This window comes from Daucus carota, chromosome 4, assembly GCF_001625215.2.
Source record: "Daucus carota subsp. sativus chromosome 4, DH1 v3.0, whole genome shotgun sequence".
Lineage (NCBI taxonomy): Eukaryota > Viridiplantae > Streptophyta > Magnoliopsida > Apiales > Apiaceae > Daucus > Daucus carota.
The window spans coordinates 35,400,316-35,419,669 of NC_030384.2; the positions used below are offsets into that span (position 1 = coordinate 35,400,316).

The 19,354-nt window shown below is 33.8% G+C and overlaps 2 protein-coding genes across 4 annotated transcripts; both read right to left on the bottom strand.

Moving 5' to 3' along the window:
- Positions 1-1,237: 1,237 nt before the first annotated feature.
- Positions 1,238-17,937, bottom strand: LOC108218986 (calcium-transporting ATPase 9, plasma membrane-type). Of its 3 annotated transcripts, none has more exons than XM_017392197.2 (35): positions 17,795-17,937; positions 17,391-17,542; positions 16,544-16,660; positions 16,408-16,450; positions 15,471-15,586; positions 15,212-15,343; positions 14,981-15,070; positions 14,286-14,355; positions 13,532-13,602; positions 13,362-13,445; positions 13,202-13,279; positions 12,876-12,947; positions 12,017-12,100; positions 11,829-11,911; positions 11,647-11,755; positions 11,513-11,568; positions 11,015-11,057; positions 10,813-10,896; positions 10,224-10,361; positions 9,506-9,568; positions 9,315-9,413; positions 8,811-8,921; positions 7,849-8,019; positions 6,617-6,676; positions 6,204-6,368; positions 6,006-6,122; positions 5,770-5,868; positions 5,178-5,315; positions 4,980-5,080; positions 4,759-4,804; positions 2,991-3,125; positions 2,334-2,441; positions 2,129-2,220; positions 1,664-1,761; positions 1,238-1,579 (listed from the first exon to the last, which is right to left on the bottom strand). In XM_017392197.2, exons 2-35 carry the CDS (start codon positions 17,538-17,540, stop codon positions 1,566-1,568), a joined length of 3,237 nt encoding a protein of 1,078 aa, XP_017247686.1. In that variant the 5' UTR covers positions 17,541-17,542; positions 17,795-17,937; the 3' UTR covers positions 1,238-1,565. The 3 variants fall into 3 exon arrangements, with proteins under 3 accessions (XP_017247686.1, XP_017247685.1, XP_017247687.1); XM_017392196.2 differs by having other exon boundaries at positions 17,391-17,612; positions 17,795-17,933; XM_017392198.2 differs by lacking the exons at positions 14,286-14,355; positions 15,471-15,586; positions 16,408-16,450; ... (1 more) ...; positions 17,391-17,542; positions 17,795-17,937.
- Positions 17,938-18,568: 631 nt separating this feature from the next.
- On the bottom strand, positions 18,569-18,775 carry LOC108217313 (uncharacterized). Its single transcript, XM_017390149.1, has one exon. It carries the CDS (start codon positions 18,773-18,775, stop codon positions 18,569-18,571), a length of 207 nt encoding a protein of 68 aa, XP_017245638.1.
- Between the last annotated feature and the right edge of the window lie 579 nt (positions 18,776-19,354).

Here is a 19,354-nt window from a genome sequence, read left to right on the forward strand (position 1 = left end):
GCTAGCTTAGCTTTAAACGGCTTGTACATTTTAAATAAAAAATGCTTTAAGGTTTAAGATTATATGAAAATTCAAAATCGATTTTTCAATAGATATATGATTTAATATATTATCTTTTTGAATATGATCGCACAAGTTCATTTGAATCCTGTTCCGTGTTACTATTAGTATTGTCGAACTGCAGACACTATCAAAATTGACGGCGATAAAGAGGGGATGTATGGTGTTAGTGCGGTTGCTGGTAATAAAAAAGGGGCTCTTATTTAAGATTGTTCTATGCCTTATAATGGGGTTTTGGATGCTGCAGCATCAAGAGCCATGGGTGTAAAAGAAGCTCTTACCTGTACAAGTAATCATGTATGGTAACAACAACGTAGTCTACTCACTCGACAAGCAGTTCATGGTGAACTGAAATTTCTACTCCGTTTGATGATTCAAGATTGTCAATTCTTGCTTTCTTCTTTATAAAATGTCATTTTGGGTCTTGTTAAATAATTCAAGAACGAGTAGCAAATTATGTTGCTACTAATTCTGGAGTTCTTGCTGAAGGTAGCTTTGATTAGCAAACTGTTCCAACATCAAAGCTCTGATGTATTTACATTGCATGATATATTAAAATTCACATTTTTCTTTTAAGAAGATATAGGGGTCCAGACTCCAGACTTCACAAGCTAGAAAATAAAGAGTACGCGGCCTAAGGAGTGTAAGAAGACAGTGACGAACAAAACTAGAAAAAGTGAACTATATATTATGTCTTGAATATGATTTTCATTAAAAAGTGAAGTATACGCATAATTAAATTTAGTGTTTGGATATCCAATATTAAACTCCCGTCCAGGAAAGAAAAAATTATACTTCTGGAATCTCAAGCAAGTCAAGTCAGGCATATATTGGTACCTTCGCCATTTTTTGTTGGTTTAAACATAAAGATGGGCCCCGGGCATATCATCCATGCAAATATTACTTTAATTACTTTACTCTTAATAAAATCTCCTTCCAGTCTTCTCTCACGGAGCATCTGAATTATTCATATGAAAGGGAAGAGAAATTCGCATGCCATGTTCTTTAGAACACAAACCACTAGCCATGTTTGAAAATGTATCTGCCAGACTGCTACTACACTTGTAATGTTGGGAAAAGTACATGTTAGACCAAATCGCAGATGAGTTCAGTATGCCGGTAATGCCGGTATAAGATGTCAAAAAAGGAAAAATAGTTAAAAACAGAAGTCAAAAAGTAATCAGCTAAGTTGCACCCAACTTGGTGTAGAAGCTCATACTATTACTTTCAGTCTCAACTTGATTGTTTGCACAGAGTCACTGACAGTGGGAACCAGTTTCAGCTCAATACCAATGCCCCCAAAAGAAAAAAGAATTCAAGAGCAACTAATAATTTCAGATATTGACAATTGCCTGGCAAAACCCTCGTGTGTCGTGTAAGTTAACAATGCTAGCATAAGAAGTTGTATATGACATCACTACTTCTATCAACAGCTGTATACGTGGTCAGTGGATGTGCAAAAATAAAATAACTCAGAAGCATGTCCATTTCAGCTTCCTACCCTTTCAACCTGCAGATCCTGGGAAATGAAACTGTAAATTTGAGCTACAATTTCTTGTCCATATCTAGGAGTAATGATAACATAGGAGCATTGAGATTGCACCTCTTGAAGTTCTTCTACGTAACAATTTTCTGGTGAAGAACGAACTCAAAGGTTTATCTGGAACTGGTATCAGCTTTCCAATGGCAGCAAGTGGCCAACTAGATATAAGAAATTACACAGAGAAAAATGTATGAGATTGTTTAAAAGGCATGTATCTTTAAGCCAGGGAACGGACACTATATGCTATCTATTACATGCATAATGTTTATTTGATGATATATATATAGTATTTGACAATGTTCCTTCTACTTGTGAATTGCCAGTCCACTCCCTACTACTTGTACAGCGAGTGTATCACTTGTGCTAAGAACATATATAGAAATCAGATTTTGTAATTCAAGCATATTATATATTCATTATCCTTGCTCATTACAAAGGAACCATGTCAGGCTGATGCTTGCCAACAATCACAAAACAATAAACTTACATGTATACAATATAATTTTGAAATCAACATATTCTGACCTGATAAAGCCGATGATTATAGAGACGAGCCACAACTTCCAGCTAAGCCTAACTGTTGTAGTAAATTTCCCGAGAAACATTATGATAATGACCTGAATGATAAAAAAAAAAAAGAACAAGATACAAGTCAATGGAAATTCTGCCCTTTTTTTTACAGAGCACTCCAACAATCACCGCAAAACAAGGCAGACAGTTGTAAATTCACCTGAAGAACTAGAGTTATTCCCACAATCCCCATGAATAAACGATTCTTGGTAACACCTTTGAATACATTCATCTCGTCAGGCTTGCGTGCATTGAATTCATTAAATATCTGCAATGACATGATCTTCTGTTAGACTATATACATGAGACAGAAAAGGCTGTGAAGACAAGAACTATGTTAACTCCATCTCTTCCTCGCACTGAGAAACATCACTTAAACAGAAGTCAACACATCAGCATTACAAAAATTTAATGTCAGGCCTTGCCACACTCGGGTAACAGCTCATTACATACTGTAATTAGAGATCTACTCACGCTTGAATTTTTCTATTCATGTACATGCAATTCAGAATTGATATAAATCATTTGAAGTTACAGTAGCATATAGAGCCAGTAATTTTGATCTGTGTTTGTCAGTGTAGTAATCATCATAATATTAAATATGATTATGGATTATAAATTTGAAAGCCTAAATAGGTTAAATAAAGCAACAAGAAGTATATTTTTCATTCAAACAGATCATAGTCAGATAAATCAAAAAATAGAAGTCAGGGAAAGAAACAACTAGTCGCAACAGAAAACAGAAACGACTCACTACACTGACAAACACATATTATCTGCATGCTTATGCGAAAATGGACTGTTCTCTTTCACTTGCCTGAGACAGAACAAAAGCATTGAAAATCAATGTATTTTTCACTTTCTCAGCATGTTCCTTTTTTTCATGCTCCAGGTTCAGAATACTTTTGCCATGAAAATTAAGGACAAGCAGGACGCAGACTTGATAGAAAGCCTGTAAATTCAAATTAACAAACAGCAAACAAAAAATTATAATTATAATATTATAATATTATTTAATGTGTTTAGCAATATATAAGAACTAGCTTATATCCCATGCGATGCAGGGTGATTTTTAATATTTATTAAAAAAATCTAATATTTCAATTCAATAATTCAATATAGATTTTAAAATTTGATATTTTAATTTCTATTTTTATTTTTTACAGGTGACCTTTTAAATTAGATCTAAATAAGTATGCTTGTTGATGTCTTAAAAGATATTTTTAATAATTATGCCCGTTAAAGTATATTTAATACTTAATAGATAATAATCAATATTTATTAAGATGATCTTTTACAATAGATATAAATAAATAAACTTATTGATGTGTTTAAGTTTATACATTTTTCTCATTAAAATAAGTTTTTTAAAAACTGGGCTCATTAAAATCGATAAAGATTAAATACAAATAGGCACAAGTGATGTGGTTAAATTATAATGTTCAGATATGTTCTGATTATAGTATAGTAGGCCCATTAAAATATGTATTAAAATAAAGAGGCCCGTCAATTGACCCAAATACCGAACACCCACCGAACGACCAAAACTATTTAATATTTCGCTTTAATAGTGTACTAGCTTATAGCTCGTGCAAGGCACGGGAGCTTTTTAATTATTTATAAACTTTTTAAATATATTTTAAATGGTGTGAAAAAATTTAATTTATAAATAATAAATTAAAATTGTATGTATCATGCCAACGTATTAAATTCTTTCTATCAAATTTTAAATTATTTTAAGTAGAATATGTGACGCCAACTCCTATTAGATTATATTTATAAATGTATTTTATATTAAAATTATTATAATGTGATTTAAATATTTTTCTAAAAATTTTTATGGTTCGAGATTAAAATTGATAAACACGATTTGTTTTGAATTAAGAAGATGAATCATAAACATGCAATAAGATGGTAGAATTTGCTTTGGATTAAAAAAAAGTTTTTGTATTCGTTCCTCACATAAATCGGGCTTATTAATTTTGAAATATATTAGATAAAAATAATTTTGTGACGGTGCGATTTATATGATTCTACAGATAAAATTGGTAGAAAATATTTATTTTGGATTAAAAAAAATCATGAACACGTGAAATACAGAATTTGTTTTGGATTCAGAAAAGAAATTATAAACATGCAAGTAGATATCAGTTGTCTTATGAAACAGAATTTAATTTTGTTCTAATCTAACGGTGCTTATTTGTTCAATATAGGATCCGATGAATAAAAATAATTTTTTGACGGTGTGATTTATACGATTCTATAATTAAAATTTGTAGGAAATATTTATTTTGGATTAAAAAAACCAAAAACACATGAAAGACAGAATTTGTTTTGGATTCGGAAAAGGAATTATAAACATGCCAAGTAGATATCAGTTTCCTTATAGAACATAATTTAATTTTGTTCTAATCTAACGGTGCTTATTTGTTCAACATACGATCCAACGGATGATAAGTTTTTGGATCATAGGACCATGCGACCAAATTATCTCCCTTACGCTTATTATATATAAGTATATAATACATACTATAGATAGATGACAAATAATAGGTGGCACAGAGACAGATGAATAAATATAATACCTGGACAAGCAAATTTCTCCACATAATATTCGTTATTAGAGGTTCTCTGTTGGAGGGAACAAGATAGAAGTAATCAATGCAGTATATTTCAAGAGATTAAAAATCTTGAAACATGATTATGTAGAAGCACGAGTTGAAAAAAGTATTTGATCAAAATCTATTTTAAAAATAACGAGGTTCTGCGTAATATCAAAATATTCAAATGTCTAGAGAAGCCTAACCTTCGACCGACAGGAGATCTTTTCATGAGGTGGTCTGTTGGTGGTTCAGTAGCCAGAGCAAGTGCTCCAAGAGTATCCATAATAAGATTCACCCATAGAAGCTGACAGATAATTTAAGTACAGTCATATCCATGTATGCACGTGCCCATAAAGAGAGAGAGAGAGAGGGAGGGAGGGAGGGGGGGGCGAGAAACAAACCTGCACAGCATTAAGTGGTACATCTCCATCAGAAACGGCGGCAACAACATTTATCACAAGAGCAGCAACATTTACTGTCAACTGGAACTGTATGAACTTTTGTATATTAGCATAGACAGATCGGCCCCATCGAACAACCTGCATTATCAGGTAGCCCATTGGTAATTTTGTAAAGCAATCATATACAGATTCAGTGATCGACGACACCTTGACACATTTTATACAATCTAGATCCATTATCAGGAGATCAAACTGGAGAAAGGAGGAACAACCGAACAGTCACCACCCAAGCACCAAATGTTAACTAGACGACTCAGAACCTCAAATTTTCATTCAATTCGGACCTAGCCTAATCGGCAAGAAAAAGATAATGGAGTACCAAAGAATATAATAAACAAAAATACTTATCATTGTGGCCAACGTTTCTCAACTAATGTTAGTTTAGAGGACATGCATTACTACTCTTGGTTAGGGACTAAACACCAAAGCTCAAGAGAGGCACATCTTATCAATAATTCCAGTAACAATCTTTTTCACTTATTCTTATGTAAAACAATTTTAAGCAACAGAAATTGACATAACAAAGACCAACCTTTACAACTGAAGCAAAATTGTCATCCAATATAATAATATCGGAGCTTTCTTTTGCAACCTCAGTTCCTTGGATTCCCATGGCAAGACCAATATCAGCCTACGTAATTTAAAATAAATAAATAATAAATAACTGCTAAGAAAAGAGACAGTCTTATAACTTTGAGATAAATCAGATATATCTTTAGGAGATCAAAGTGAACTGATAATTCACTCCATAAACCCGACGGTCCAGACCTCATGTAAAGCAGGTGCATCATTAGTGCCGTCCCCAGTTACGGCAACAACATGTCCATTCTTTCTCAAAGCTTGCACAAGCAACAGTTTATCATTTGGGGACGACCTTCCCATCACCTATATACCAGAAACTAATTATCAGCTTACAGAAATTAAAACCACCATGAGCTAAAACTTGCATTAAAAGAGAACTCATACAGATATCTTCTCAGCAGCTATAAGCCTATCAGCTTCTGAGTATTCACGAAATGTCTTCCCCTCTATGATATTAGGTACAGTAGCATCCTCATCTGACTGAAGTATGCCACATTCCAAAGCAATTGCTCTTGCAGTTTGAAGATTGTCACCGGTGACCATTCTCACCTGTGTGGATCCCCAGATCCCCAGATCAAGTTGTCATGTGAAAAGGAACATGAGGACTTAATAAGATGAAGCATAGGGTAAGCAAGTAGTTCCCACCCATAACTCCTAGAAGAATATAATGACAGAATATTTAAACAGCTATGTCTGTTTTAAACATAAAAAATAACCCTCAACTGCAGATTTAGGATCTGATCAGCACAGACAATTCAAAACAAAGAAGTGGCAAATCACAAAGACACCACATGTACCTTGACGCCAGCATCAATGCAAAGTTGAACAGCAACTTTAACACTAGGGCGGCAAGGATCCTGCATCCAGTACACATGTTGTTATAAACACTCATGAATCGACCAGGTTGGTTTACCCAAATTACCACCGAACCAATTTCTTGAAAAAAACAAGAAATTATAAAATATATAATCCATACATGATTAAACACAAACATAACAAATTTTCCTTTGATTTTTGTGACCTCTTCTTAAAATAATGAAAATGTCTTAAAAGGATAATGTTGCAAACCGTAGAAAGATTCACAAGTCGAAGTATTGAATAAAGAACTACTCCCTCAAATTTCTTAGTATAATTATTATCATATTATGTGACTTGTTAAAGGTGCGAGCAAAAAATACCTCGTGCATGTACACTAAAGATGTAGATGAGTGCAAGGTAACAAATGAAAAATGGTGGAATAAACCAGCTGAGCAAATTAAATAATAAATAGAACACATTTGCATCTAAAGCTATCCAGGTCGAATTTAAACAAATGAATTTTTAAACTATAATATGGACTGCATTAGTTAGAGCAATACTTATATTCTGTTGCATTTATTGTGTATTCTTTCAATATGAGTATAAATGGCAAACAACATAGATAAGCAAAATTTTGTGCCATGAATCCCAAGTACAAGGATATTTTACGAGTGTAGCTCGTTATTAATATCAATATATTAAAAAGAAAAATCCCCAGAATCTACACTGTATGGACGGGTATGTATATGATGTCATTAGCTACAACAGAGCGTTATAGTTTTTAGCTAAAACTGTATGGCAAAGCGGGTTGAAGGATCTATACCTAGACTTGCAAAAGCATGAAATGACTGTAACATCTATTTCTCAAAATTCCTACACTTTTGATGTAGAGTGACAGATGGAAAGACCACTTGTGACATGAAGTTGAGATGTGAAACATAAAAGATGAGAAAGGAAGGAGGAATGATAATCAATGAAGAAGAGCATAAAAAAAGAGCCTGATTTGCAAAGTCAAAAAGTCATATTTAATCTCATTTTATTGTTGTTCTTTTCTGCATAAATTTTATATAACATACTTGTTCAATAAGTATTTAAAGTGTGACCCCGTCCCTGTATCCCCAGTTTTAAGATTTTAGAATCCAACATTCTATACCAGAGTCCAAGCAACATATGTTAAAATTAGGTTAAATGATCTATTCCGAGAAGTTATAATGTGCAAAACAAATCAGACCTTCAGTCCTACAATAGCAAGCAAGACGAGGTCATCCTCTGGCAATTGCCAATGAGCCAGCTCCTCTTCATTATCTGGTACAGTATCTCTGCCACATTTTTTGTAAGCAAGGGCAACACAACGCAGACTTCCTGCAGCCATATCTTCGATGGCTTTTTTAAACAACATTCTCTGCAAAATTGTTGGATATATAAGAGAGTCTGCAGCAGTCAATATAACTAGTTACCACATAGTAAGTGCACACACGAATATCTTGTGATTATAAAAAAAAGATATGAAGCACAAATTATTCGAAATAAAGTTATCCATTGATATAACATGCATTTTCAGCACTGCCAAAAATTCATATTATGCATTAAATTTCATAAAGAAGACACATGTGAGTCGCATTTTACTGTAGAGCTCTTGATCAACATAAAATATATCTGATTATACAACTGAGCACAAACAGTGGTGATTCTTCACCATGAGGGCCTATAACTCGCACAATTCAGGTGTATTCTACTTTGATAGCTGAGGCCAGAAAAGATAAGGAATACCATATACTTATATACTCTCTCTAGGCCAAATTGAATTTCCCCAAAGTTTCTGTTTCATTAATATACTATAAAATAATATAATTCAACTTTCTTAAATAAAAAAAGAGAGCAATTGCTTTTATATAAATCCCTAAATTTGGAGAATAAGTACAATCCAAGGTTCTACGTTCCTGATACATAAGCATTACCATAAATCTGTATTCTAGAATGTTCTAATTAGGTATTATACCTTTTTTAACTACAAATACACTTGTGTTATAATGTACAAAACAATCATCATCTAAGTAATTAATTTTTTTCTCCACACCTGCATGGCATATCATAACTAGACTATACAAAAGTCACCTCCCATGCTTGGAAATGATTTATAATTTAATATGTACATAATTAATGAGGTTAGTGTCCTGAAATGACCACTCAGACCTGATCTTCCTCAATTGGCACCAAGCCCTCATCGACATTGATGTAGCTTGAGCAGCAGGCTAAAACTATCTCCGCAGCACCTTTCCAGTGCAGATGAACATTAGAATCTGTCTGTAAACATAATCAAGAATGGAAAGGTAAGGATTGAGTTGTTGGTAGAGGATTAATGATGAAATCTTAAGGTGTCTTGTTCGAGAAACTCTATAGAAGACTTAAATGTGACATTTGATTCAGAACACCAATAAAAAAATATAAAGTCGGGAAGGGTCTATGTTCACTTTGAGCCTCAGCTTGCATAACCATGTACCACAACAATAAAAACTAGCAAAGCAACTATAAGGGTGCATCAATCCACCGGAAAGAACAATTGCCCTAGATAGGAATATAAAGTATATAAATGTTTCCAGTCTATCAAAAAGTTGCTCTATCACATCTAATTGCCATTTGAACATATACAAAACCTATGGCCTAAATCCAAAAAACTAAATTATGTATTACTCTCACCAGCTGTACCGCTACACCCCCGCGCTTTTTCTCTGAGTTGAATGGAAAAGCATGAATAATAGAAGAACCTGATCTGACATCATCAAAAGCCATTCCTAGCTGCAAAAAAGAAACAAAAGATACAGAGAATAAGGACTTATATTCTTTTATAAATTTTAGCAACTGTAGTGGGGGGTAGTTGGGAAACCTACGTTGACCCCCCACTGAAGAATGGCTTTCTCAGTTGGTGATCCAGAAACCTCCACCTCGCCATCCTGTCAACGATAGACCATAGGAAACTCAAAAATTAGTCCTACGTAGTTTTGTTTAAAGTCAATAAATCAGAAGTCAAATTAAAAAGTTCTACAGAGTCATGTTACAACTTATTAAATTCGGATTAAATAACTATAGCCAGACTTTTACAAGACCAGAAAAGCATGTACAAAAAACGCAAGAACATCAACTTTTAGGTTATTTAAAAATTAGTACCGGCTCTTTTATATGAATTTCCCGCCCGTAAAATAATTTAATAAAGCCCAGTCTGGCACGTTTTACGTAAGCCCGGGCTATCTAAGACCTAGATAAAGCCCGGCCTGACAGGGGCCATACTTTTTAACATCTCTCAGCAACCTAGAAGGCTGGTCCGTTTAATTTGTGTGTGTGTGGGGGGGGGGGGGATGTTGTGCATCTCTTAGAAATAATTGTTCATCATTTCAAAATAAACTATGAGGACATCAAATTAGAAAATAGCTGGAAAATGAGTAAAAAACAAACCAGATTAATTACACATCTATACCAATGTGCAAAAAAAAGTGAAGAACTGCAGTACTACTTAACCATAAACATATTCATGATTCGAAATATAGAAATTGCATAAGAATTATTAATATTATATTTGAATATAGGAAGTAGATACGTCCTAATTATTACCTCGGACTTAAACACACTGCCGGTTGTATTCTGTGCTATGCCTTCAATTAGGAGTGATGCAACTTTAGGAGGTAACACTGACTGATTTTCGGAAGGATCAAATTTCTTCCCACATATGTAAGCATCAACAACTGTCATCTGTAAAAAGGAAGAAAAAACATAGTAAGTTTGTCAAATAAGAACCTTGCCAAAATAAACACATAATGGCTACTGATCTTGAGATCTAAGAGTAATCAAGTCTTAGCACAAGGACTCGTAGCCATTCAATGTAAAATGATGCGTAAATCCAATATTGCAGATATAAAAGAGAACTATGAACAAAAAATATAAACAGTGTCTTACTGTTGCTCATTATAAGAATGAAATATGTAGCGAAATGGAAATGTTGGCTAGTTTAACATAACTTATTCAGCATCAAAACCTAAATTACAGTGAATTCACTTCATCAATGCTCATGTTTTTTTAAATAGCTTCCTCTTCCTATATCATTGTTTTGGGAATCTTTCCCCTCCATTCAGTATCTCTAGGTCTAAAATCTAAATGCATATTAAAGCAACAAACATATTCAAATGATAACAGAAGAGCGCACCAAATTTAGCGTCAAAGTTCCTGTTTTGTCACTGCAAATGGTGGTAGCAGAACCCATTGTTTCACATGCAGAAAGCCTTCTGACCTGTACTCCATACCATTAAACAATAAAAATATCAGACAGTTTTACAAATCTGTAACTGATATCTGTTATTTAATGTGTCATGTAGATATCAATGCTAAAGCACAAATTTCATACTTACCAAGGCCTTGTCAGCCATCATTTTTCTCATTGAATAGGCAAGCCTGCGATATAAGCATAGAGGACAGGCATAAGGAACATAGTTGATGAGATATTAGCATACAAGACAAGTAAATATAGTAAGCCTGTGATCATGTTTGTCACAGTGTTAAGGAGACCCTAGTCAATAAAGTACTGCCAGTTTCAAAATGCGAAGACATTCTATGTCAACTAAAACTCAATTTACCCAATCTCGTTATATTTAGTTGATCTGGATCCTGAAGACATGAAAGCTGAAAAACATGTCTACAATTTTTAATGGATGCCAGTGATATTAGTTGGTGAGATAAAACATAAACAGGCAGATGAGGTTTAGATGCTAGTAGCCTGAGAAAAGGAAAAAGATGAAGTCGGATCAACCGGGAAAAATTAGCCAAGCACTATTAACTACTGTGGCACATCATACAGAAGTGACATCAAACAGAAATATAATGGAACAACATAAATTAAATGAACTTACGTTAAAGTGACAGCTAAAGGAAGCCCTTCTGGAACAGCTACAACAACAATGGTGACCTATAGATTTAGATTTTGAATAAAAACTCAAGATCAGGTACATAAACATCAATTATTTTAATCTAGAAAAATACGTACTGCAACGGTGAAAATTTTAATTGCTCCATCAATAGCATCACTAGCTTTAGTCTTGCCAGGAAAATACTCTTGATTCCCTTCCTCATCCTCGCTGTGCCCGGTAAAATATCTATTGATACACAGATGTATAAGTGTCTGGCAAGACCACACAGAATTTAAAGAACAGTTTATAAGCAACTTACCTGGCTAGAAGAACAACAAGAACAGATACAGCCACCATTAGGCCAACTATACCAATAAATGTTGCAACTCCATTCAAACGGACCTAGGAGATCCAATAAAATTAATCCAGTTATGTTCAAAGATGTTAAACGTATTAACAACAATATAATTAAGAAAGTAACTGCAAAAATTGGCAAAAAAAAGTCACCTGTAATGGGGTTTCTTCGCCATTATCTTCTGAAATGCTAGCCATTAGCAATCCCCATTCAGTATTAATCCCAACACTTGTAACCTGAAGATAGCAATTTCATGTATAAAGTTTCATATAGAAGTCCTAATAACTGTGTGCAAAGAATTTTATATATTGAAGATGTACTGCTGCTGTGGTAACGTTAGCTACATTTAATTTTCTATTCATCAGAGAAAAAGGACTGTTAGAGCATATTAGCAGTCGGTCCACCTCCAACATCATGATTAAAGCATTACAAGAGAACAGATTGTAGAAGAGCCTATGTCCTTCATGCTTTTAAATATAAAGATGGGCAATCAACTATAAACTACTAGTTGTATGACAAACATACATGGCCCAATCAAATTAGTATGTCACCTTCCAAAATGACGATAATGTTTATAATAACAAACCTATCGCTAAGCTAACCCCATACGCATGTTCCGGTCTCACTAGAGTCTTACATAGTTCTTAATTAATCATCAACCCTATCAGACAATCCTATAATAAATGAATGTCAGTAAATTTTAACAAAAATTATGCAGTTGGTAGCTCAATAAATAATATTAATGACGATAGAATGTCGGCAATACTTTAGAAAGTTTTCAGTATTGACCGCCACTATCTCCAAATTCATCACATACTTCTGTCATTTTGCATACATATTACACAATTGTGTTGCATAATATTTTGAAGTATCTTAACATTCAACTTAAGTCTTAAAATACAAAAACTACAGCATGAATGGCAACAAAATCGTTGTACCAAGAGCACAGACATGCCGGGAGGGAAATACCTATGACATAAGCATGGAGATTGAAAGTATAAGGAAACATACCAGCATAGTCCCATAACCATCGGCTACCTTACAACCAGACATAAGAAACGGTGCTTTATGATCCTTTTGAACCTGACAAAATACACATAAGTTGTAAGCGACTAAGTGGACACCACAAGAACCATGATACATTAATTGACATCAGTGATATTGATTATAAATTTGTTGGACGGCCCCTTTCAAGAGATTGAGCTTTATTATCATATCTGCCCAAGTAACCCTTTTGTGCTCAATTGTCATACCCTCTAGGTGACAGACTGACAGATCTTTAGATCCCTTATATATACATATGTGATTGCATGTAATAGCATAGCTTCATAACTCACGATCTTGCTCTCCCCAGTCATACTGGACTCATCAATTGCAAGGGACTGCCCAGATATTAGAACACCGTCAGCAGGGACCTGTAATTAAATATAGAATTTGTAAATACAGAGTCAAACCAATTCCTCAACGACTCGAAGCAACAAAAGTTCATCCAATTACCTGATCACCAATTTTTAGAGGTAAAACATCACCAACAACAATATCAAATATTGATATCTCTACTCTTCTACCACCTCTAGTAACCTGCACATATTATCATTATTATTAATTATTAATACATGCAGGACTACTACAAGACTCAAAGCAACATCTACTACTACAAGTCTCACCTCCAAATGTATATTTTGCTTCTCCTCGTTTAGATTTTGAAATTGAAGAGACTGTTTATAGTCACTGAGAGCTACAGAAAGTTAAAAGCAATCAAATTAGATATGTAATCAAGATGAGGTCTACGACTAATAGAACAAGTGAATACAATACAGAGCTGTGTTTGTGGACAAAGAGAGAAATGTGAATTAAGCAAACTTTGGACAAGTACAATCACTAGTTCATGCAGACATTTTCAACTGGAGAATTACAGGAGAATATTAATATATTTGACTACACTTGGTAACTTGGTTCTAATGGTTAGTTACCCAGTACTCTGTTAATACTGCCCGAAAATCTTAACATAGTTCAAGAAATATATGGAAGGAGTACAAAAAAAAATGACGAATTTGAACTCGGTAATACATAAAAAGAAGAAGCCCCGTCATAAAAGATGGAGGGGAGAAGATACAAATCACTTTAAAGAAAAAACCAATGCAAAGAACGCGGAATATAGACCCCGTGTGTTTAAGCTTGCTAAGCTCACTATGCAACTAACATCAATGAAACACTAAAACTTGTAGCGCCTAACACTTTGATTAATGATTCATTGTGTTTAAAAATACACAATCCCCCATATATCATCCATGTTAACAATACTGGCATTCTAGCAGGCAATATACTTGAAAGAAAACAGCTAAAATAACTTAATAAAATAATTACCCACTATTAAATTATAGGAAATCACAATTTCAATATTAGTAAGGTAAACAATACCTGTGACAACAACAACAATTACGACCGCTAAGGCAATGCTACCACCATCATACCAACCTTCAGATAAACCCTAAAAGAACAGGTAATATAAGCTTTTTAAACAATCTAAGAAGGACTATATACAGGTAATATAAGCACGATTGGATAGCCCAAGTGGTGGGTTTATCCTTTGTTGTCCCCGGAGACCCGGGTTCGACTCTGGCTCATCTGAAAAGTGTTAGAACAGATACTAATTTGTAAGGCATATAAGCCTGCATTGTCAAAAAAAAAAAAAAAAACTATACAGATCCCCAAGAAACACATCAGACAAGTTAACACCCCCAGCATGCGTCAAATAGCACAAATATATATATATATATATATATATATATATATATATATATATATATATATATATATATATATATATACTTCATTCTGAAGTTTTGTTTCTTCTATCTCAGTAAACAAAGTAACAAATGCCAGAACTTTATTGAATATGTAGGGGATAGGGACTCCTTCCTTCGATATCTGAATATGTCCCTCTATTTGACCTATGACAATGACAATGCATTTCACAAAAACATCGGGCTTACGTGTATAATGACATTCATCAGCCTTTGGTGGAACAAATTAAGAGAGCTATTTAATATCAGCATCTGCTATCTTGTTCTCATGTTCTATAACAGAATATAATACCACCACATTAAACTCACCTCCGTCTTTATGCCCAGGACCAAAGAAGCAGCTGCAGCTACCATCAGAATTATTAAAGTAGTATCGCGACATGCATCCAAGAGAAATCTCTGTAAAAAAACGACAAATTAGAAATCAGGTATGTTATGATACAAAGCAAATTTTAACATCATATAAATTATCACAGAAAAAATAGATTTACAATCAATTACTTATACATTGACTCAATTAATAACGTAAACAACATATACCCAAAAGCTTCGCCCTTTTTTCCTCGGATACGTATTTGATCCATATACATCCTTCCGCTCCAAAATATCAGCCTCATTCCCATTGATACCTTTATCTAAACTTGTCTTCAACGTGTCAGCCAGTCCATTTACCTAATCCAAATACCAAAAAAACATATTAGGGGAAAAATATAGAACGCCTAATAGATAAGAATAATAACTGGGCAACATTCGGAGTTTTAACAAAATCAGGAGATGTGATCAACAACGATAGACTTGCCCCGCCATAATTTTGCAAAGCAGAGAAATCATGATTCCTTGTCATTGACGCGAGTTGCTCCGGTTTACTACCATGATCACCAGAAGGGACTGTAGTTACTGGCAACTTCGGGGCAGCTGATAAAGAATATATGAAGTCAACTATTTGAGAAATATATTAATATAGTGACAAGCATGTGTTACCTGTGTGCTTTGTTTGATAAGAAGTAAACCAGACTTGTACTTGAAATTTAATACGACTACATAGTCAAAAATTTAATCTATGAGAGGTTGTACATCCCTCTTTAGAGATCAGTACTTCTGTTCATCATAACCTAGAAAAAAAGCTAAACTCAAAATAAAAACCTAGTAAACAGATTTCTTCTAGTGAACATAAGGATACTGGCAGAAACTGTAAGCATGGAACCGAGAGATACTCAATTTAACATACTAATAGCTTTCGATAGTCATTGAAATTTACTTGCAAGTAATTAAAAGGTTCATGTCAGTTTATCCCACAAATAAAAGCATGATTTACTGAAACGCCTATGAATCACTGGAGCCGTGAGGTACGTAACAAGTACGTGGTAAAAAATTATTCAACTAGGCATAACGAAAACTTCTCTGTGATAAAGCATGTAAATAGATTATAGAACTAGCAGAATGTTTTAATAGAGATCAGCAATGTCATCAAGAAATTGTATATAGTCTTAAAATTCAAGTAAGCAGGTACTGTTCATATCATACATCTTAGACATCTTACAAACCACGGGAGAAAGCATATAACATTGTAATAATCAAATACAACATTCACCACCATTTAGTATGTTACATTTCTATTAATTTTATCATTGTGCTTATGCACAAAAAACACGACATCAAATACCCACTCAAAGTAAAAATACAAAAACAATAAGTTACTGATAAGAGTAGTTGACATGCTGCAAGAAGATACATACTGCCCAATTCTTGCTTCCCGGCTGCTTGGAAAAGGTAGGCAGCCTAAAAAAGTACGTAAAACATCAGGGACTCGTGAATAACAGAAAGATTACAGTCTATGTACAAGCTACATGTACAGTATAAATTATATCTTACCCGTATGACTTGTGCATGTGTTCTGATTTTTGTTATAACCTGCTTCTTTTCCTCTTCCTTTTTCAGATCCAATGTGTACCTAAATCTACGAGAAGCATTTAGCACAAGTGCCGCTTGCTGAAAAAGATGGAACCAGTTGCTTCAAGCATTAGCGATCTTTTCAAATAAGATGTGATATTAAATGTAAATGACATATAATCTAGTCATGCCACTCAGCTAAAGTTTATACAAAAACAATGGTTTCCTATCATGCTGGCTTAATTTAGTAAAGAACAGATACAGGTACATATAAGCGCACAATTACGTTTTTTATAAATAATTATATATTGAGGTCTATCAACCAATTGTTATGTCCTCTTTACTGATTTAGTCTCGTGCCGCCTTCATTCAGTTTCATCATGATAAATTAGATTATCAACTAGTTGGCAAACAATGCAGCAACACATGCTCTGGAAACCTATATATCACCAATAGGTTGTCGCGGTAAATATTGCAACAATATTGTTATATTTTTATCAGCAACAACGATACAGTACTCATTCAATAATATCATGGAAGTAATAAATATACGATAATACACGAATAATATTACTTGGTTTCATCTTCAATTAAGCTGTAATACAGTTCAATTCATAACAATGCAATACAGAAATACACTACACTACGAAAATTCATGTGCATTAGACAAAGCATAACACATGTTCAGAAATTCAGCAGTACTCTAGGCAAATCATCTCACGACTATGCATTGTACATATATACATGCCGAAACAACAATAAACAATCACAATCACGAAACAAATCACAATTCACAAACTCACTCGAAACGTAAATGTACAGAACTTACTCTCCATCGTTTGAGTCGATCAACGGAGGCGCTCTTGGTTCGCAAAATATCGAAAGGTCCTGAATCCTCTTCCTCCTCGAACTCATTAATGCCGGCCTCCAGATCATTATCATGTCGCCTATACGGCGACGGTTTCTCCTCTTCACTCATTTCTGTGTTACCGCAGGAAAGATGACGCTCACAAACACAAACAATCACAAAACGAATCCTTCTAATACATTCCTACACAAAACTCATCTCTAATCAATGCGCAACAAGAGCTAGGGTTTCATATTATCTTATTCAGATTCCGAATTCAAAAACTAATAAAATAACCGAATGAAAATCTGAAATTCGTTTACATTTCGAGTACGATGTGGTGTGTGAAGAAGCTGTGTGTGTGTGTGGATGTAACGCGTGCGTACCTTGAAAGGGAGGGTGTGTATTAAGTGCTTTGAGAGAACCAGAGTGGAGTGGAAATTGTAGAGGAAACTGCGGGGAAGTTTACAAATAAGCTTTTTTATAAACAACCGTTTGGCCTGTGTTTATGATTTTTCCTTTTTTAACTGCTAATTGTTTGGAATTTTGGTGCCCTGCTTTTAACTTGCACTTTGTATGGATGTGTAAAGATGGAATTTAATAATGGTGACCACGGGCTCTTTAATTAAGGAGTAATTACATGGAAAATGTGTATGTTTATGTTATGAAATTTCTGATTAATGAAATTCGTGTTTGCAACATACCCCGGTCTGCAAATGAGATACCCATGCATACTTTTCATTTTTATTTAATTATATCTTTATTTGACTAATTATCATCACCATCCACATCACGATTATGATAAAATAGAAAAAATTGAGACGATATATTGTAAGTATGTGATTATTTTGAATATATGGGAATTAGCTCCAAACGATTAAAACATCATTTGACTATCAAATAATATGATAACACAAGTCTCGTACATCAACTATATTAAAAAAATTATTAACATATGTACGTGTTATAAACACGTTCTTCGATGAGTCGTTGTATGTTGATACTTGATACATGTTGATGCATATACTATCATAGCTTGAGTTGATTTTGAACAAATCCGATAACAGAGTAATTTTTATATCTAATATAAGAAAACAACTATTATTTGACGACTAAAAAATAACCAACAACTTCATACTGATTATGAAATATGTATATTTTTAGTAGTATTTAAGAACAAGACGCTTGGAACAAATAGTACAACGGAACTTGCGCTTGATCTCAAAACACACGGGAAACAAAAAACAGCAACGACTTTTGGTCTCCACATCTAAAATCTCTACTTTTCCACCACAATGTGGACACTTTCCATATGCGGGTTTTCTTTCAAGCTCGCGTGTTTCTTCATCACAAAATATTAAACACATTACTATCGCTCGAGTATTGTATATAAGAATGAAGATATACTAATCACTGATATGAATCAAGAAGTGTTATGTTATACATATATATATGTGTGTGTGTATATATATATACATGATCTATTTTTTAATAATATATGTATCCAAAAATACATAATGTTAACAGCACATGTATTTGGACTCATGCTTGATTGTGTATTATGATAATATGTTTTTATATGAGTTGTATACAATAAATGCATGTGAATTATACATATCTTGAATTTAAATGCTCTATGATCAAGTACACACTCATTGTAATGATTACAATGATGATATTTTGAGGACCCTAGCGCAAACCACTACACCAAAAGCAGCTACTTGTTGAAGACGTCACAGCTATAGTTTTTATATTGCAGTAGCCAGCGCCACGGTTCGAGTTGGGGAGATGCTGGGCACCCCAACAGATATATTAAACAAAAATAACTTTAACATTACTTTTAACAATCACTAGCCTTAAAAAAAGAAAATAATATATTGAGAATAAGGTTGAGTGTAATGAAGAGATTGAGGAATCATTTAGATCTAAGTTGAATGATCTTGAAA

Excerpts from the sequence above, each read along its gene's own strand:
- LOC108218986 (XM_017392197.2), bottom strand. The coding sequence starts at position 17,540 with ATGAGTGAAGAGGAGAAACCGTCGCCGTATAGGCGACATGATAATGAT. Across the intron at positions 8,922-9,314 it reads GGGGTGTAGCGGTACAGCTG|ACAGATTCTAATGTTCATCT; the intron begins GTGAGAGTAATA and ends TTATGTTTACAG. Across the intron at positions 3,126-4,758 it reads GGAGAAATTTGCTTGTCCAG|GCTTTCTATCAAGTCTGCGT; the intron begins GTATTATATTTA and ends TTGAATTTACAG.
- LOC108217313 (XM_017390149.1), bottom strand. The coding sequence starts at position 18,775 with ATGTGTTTAATATTTTGTGATGAAGAAACACGCGAGCTTGAAAGAAAA.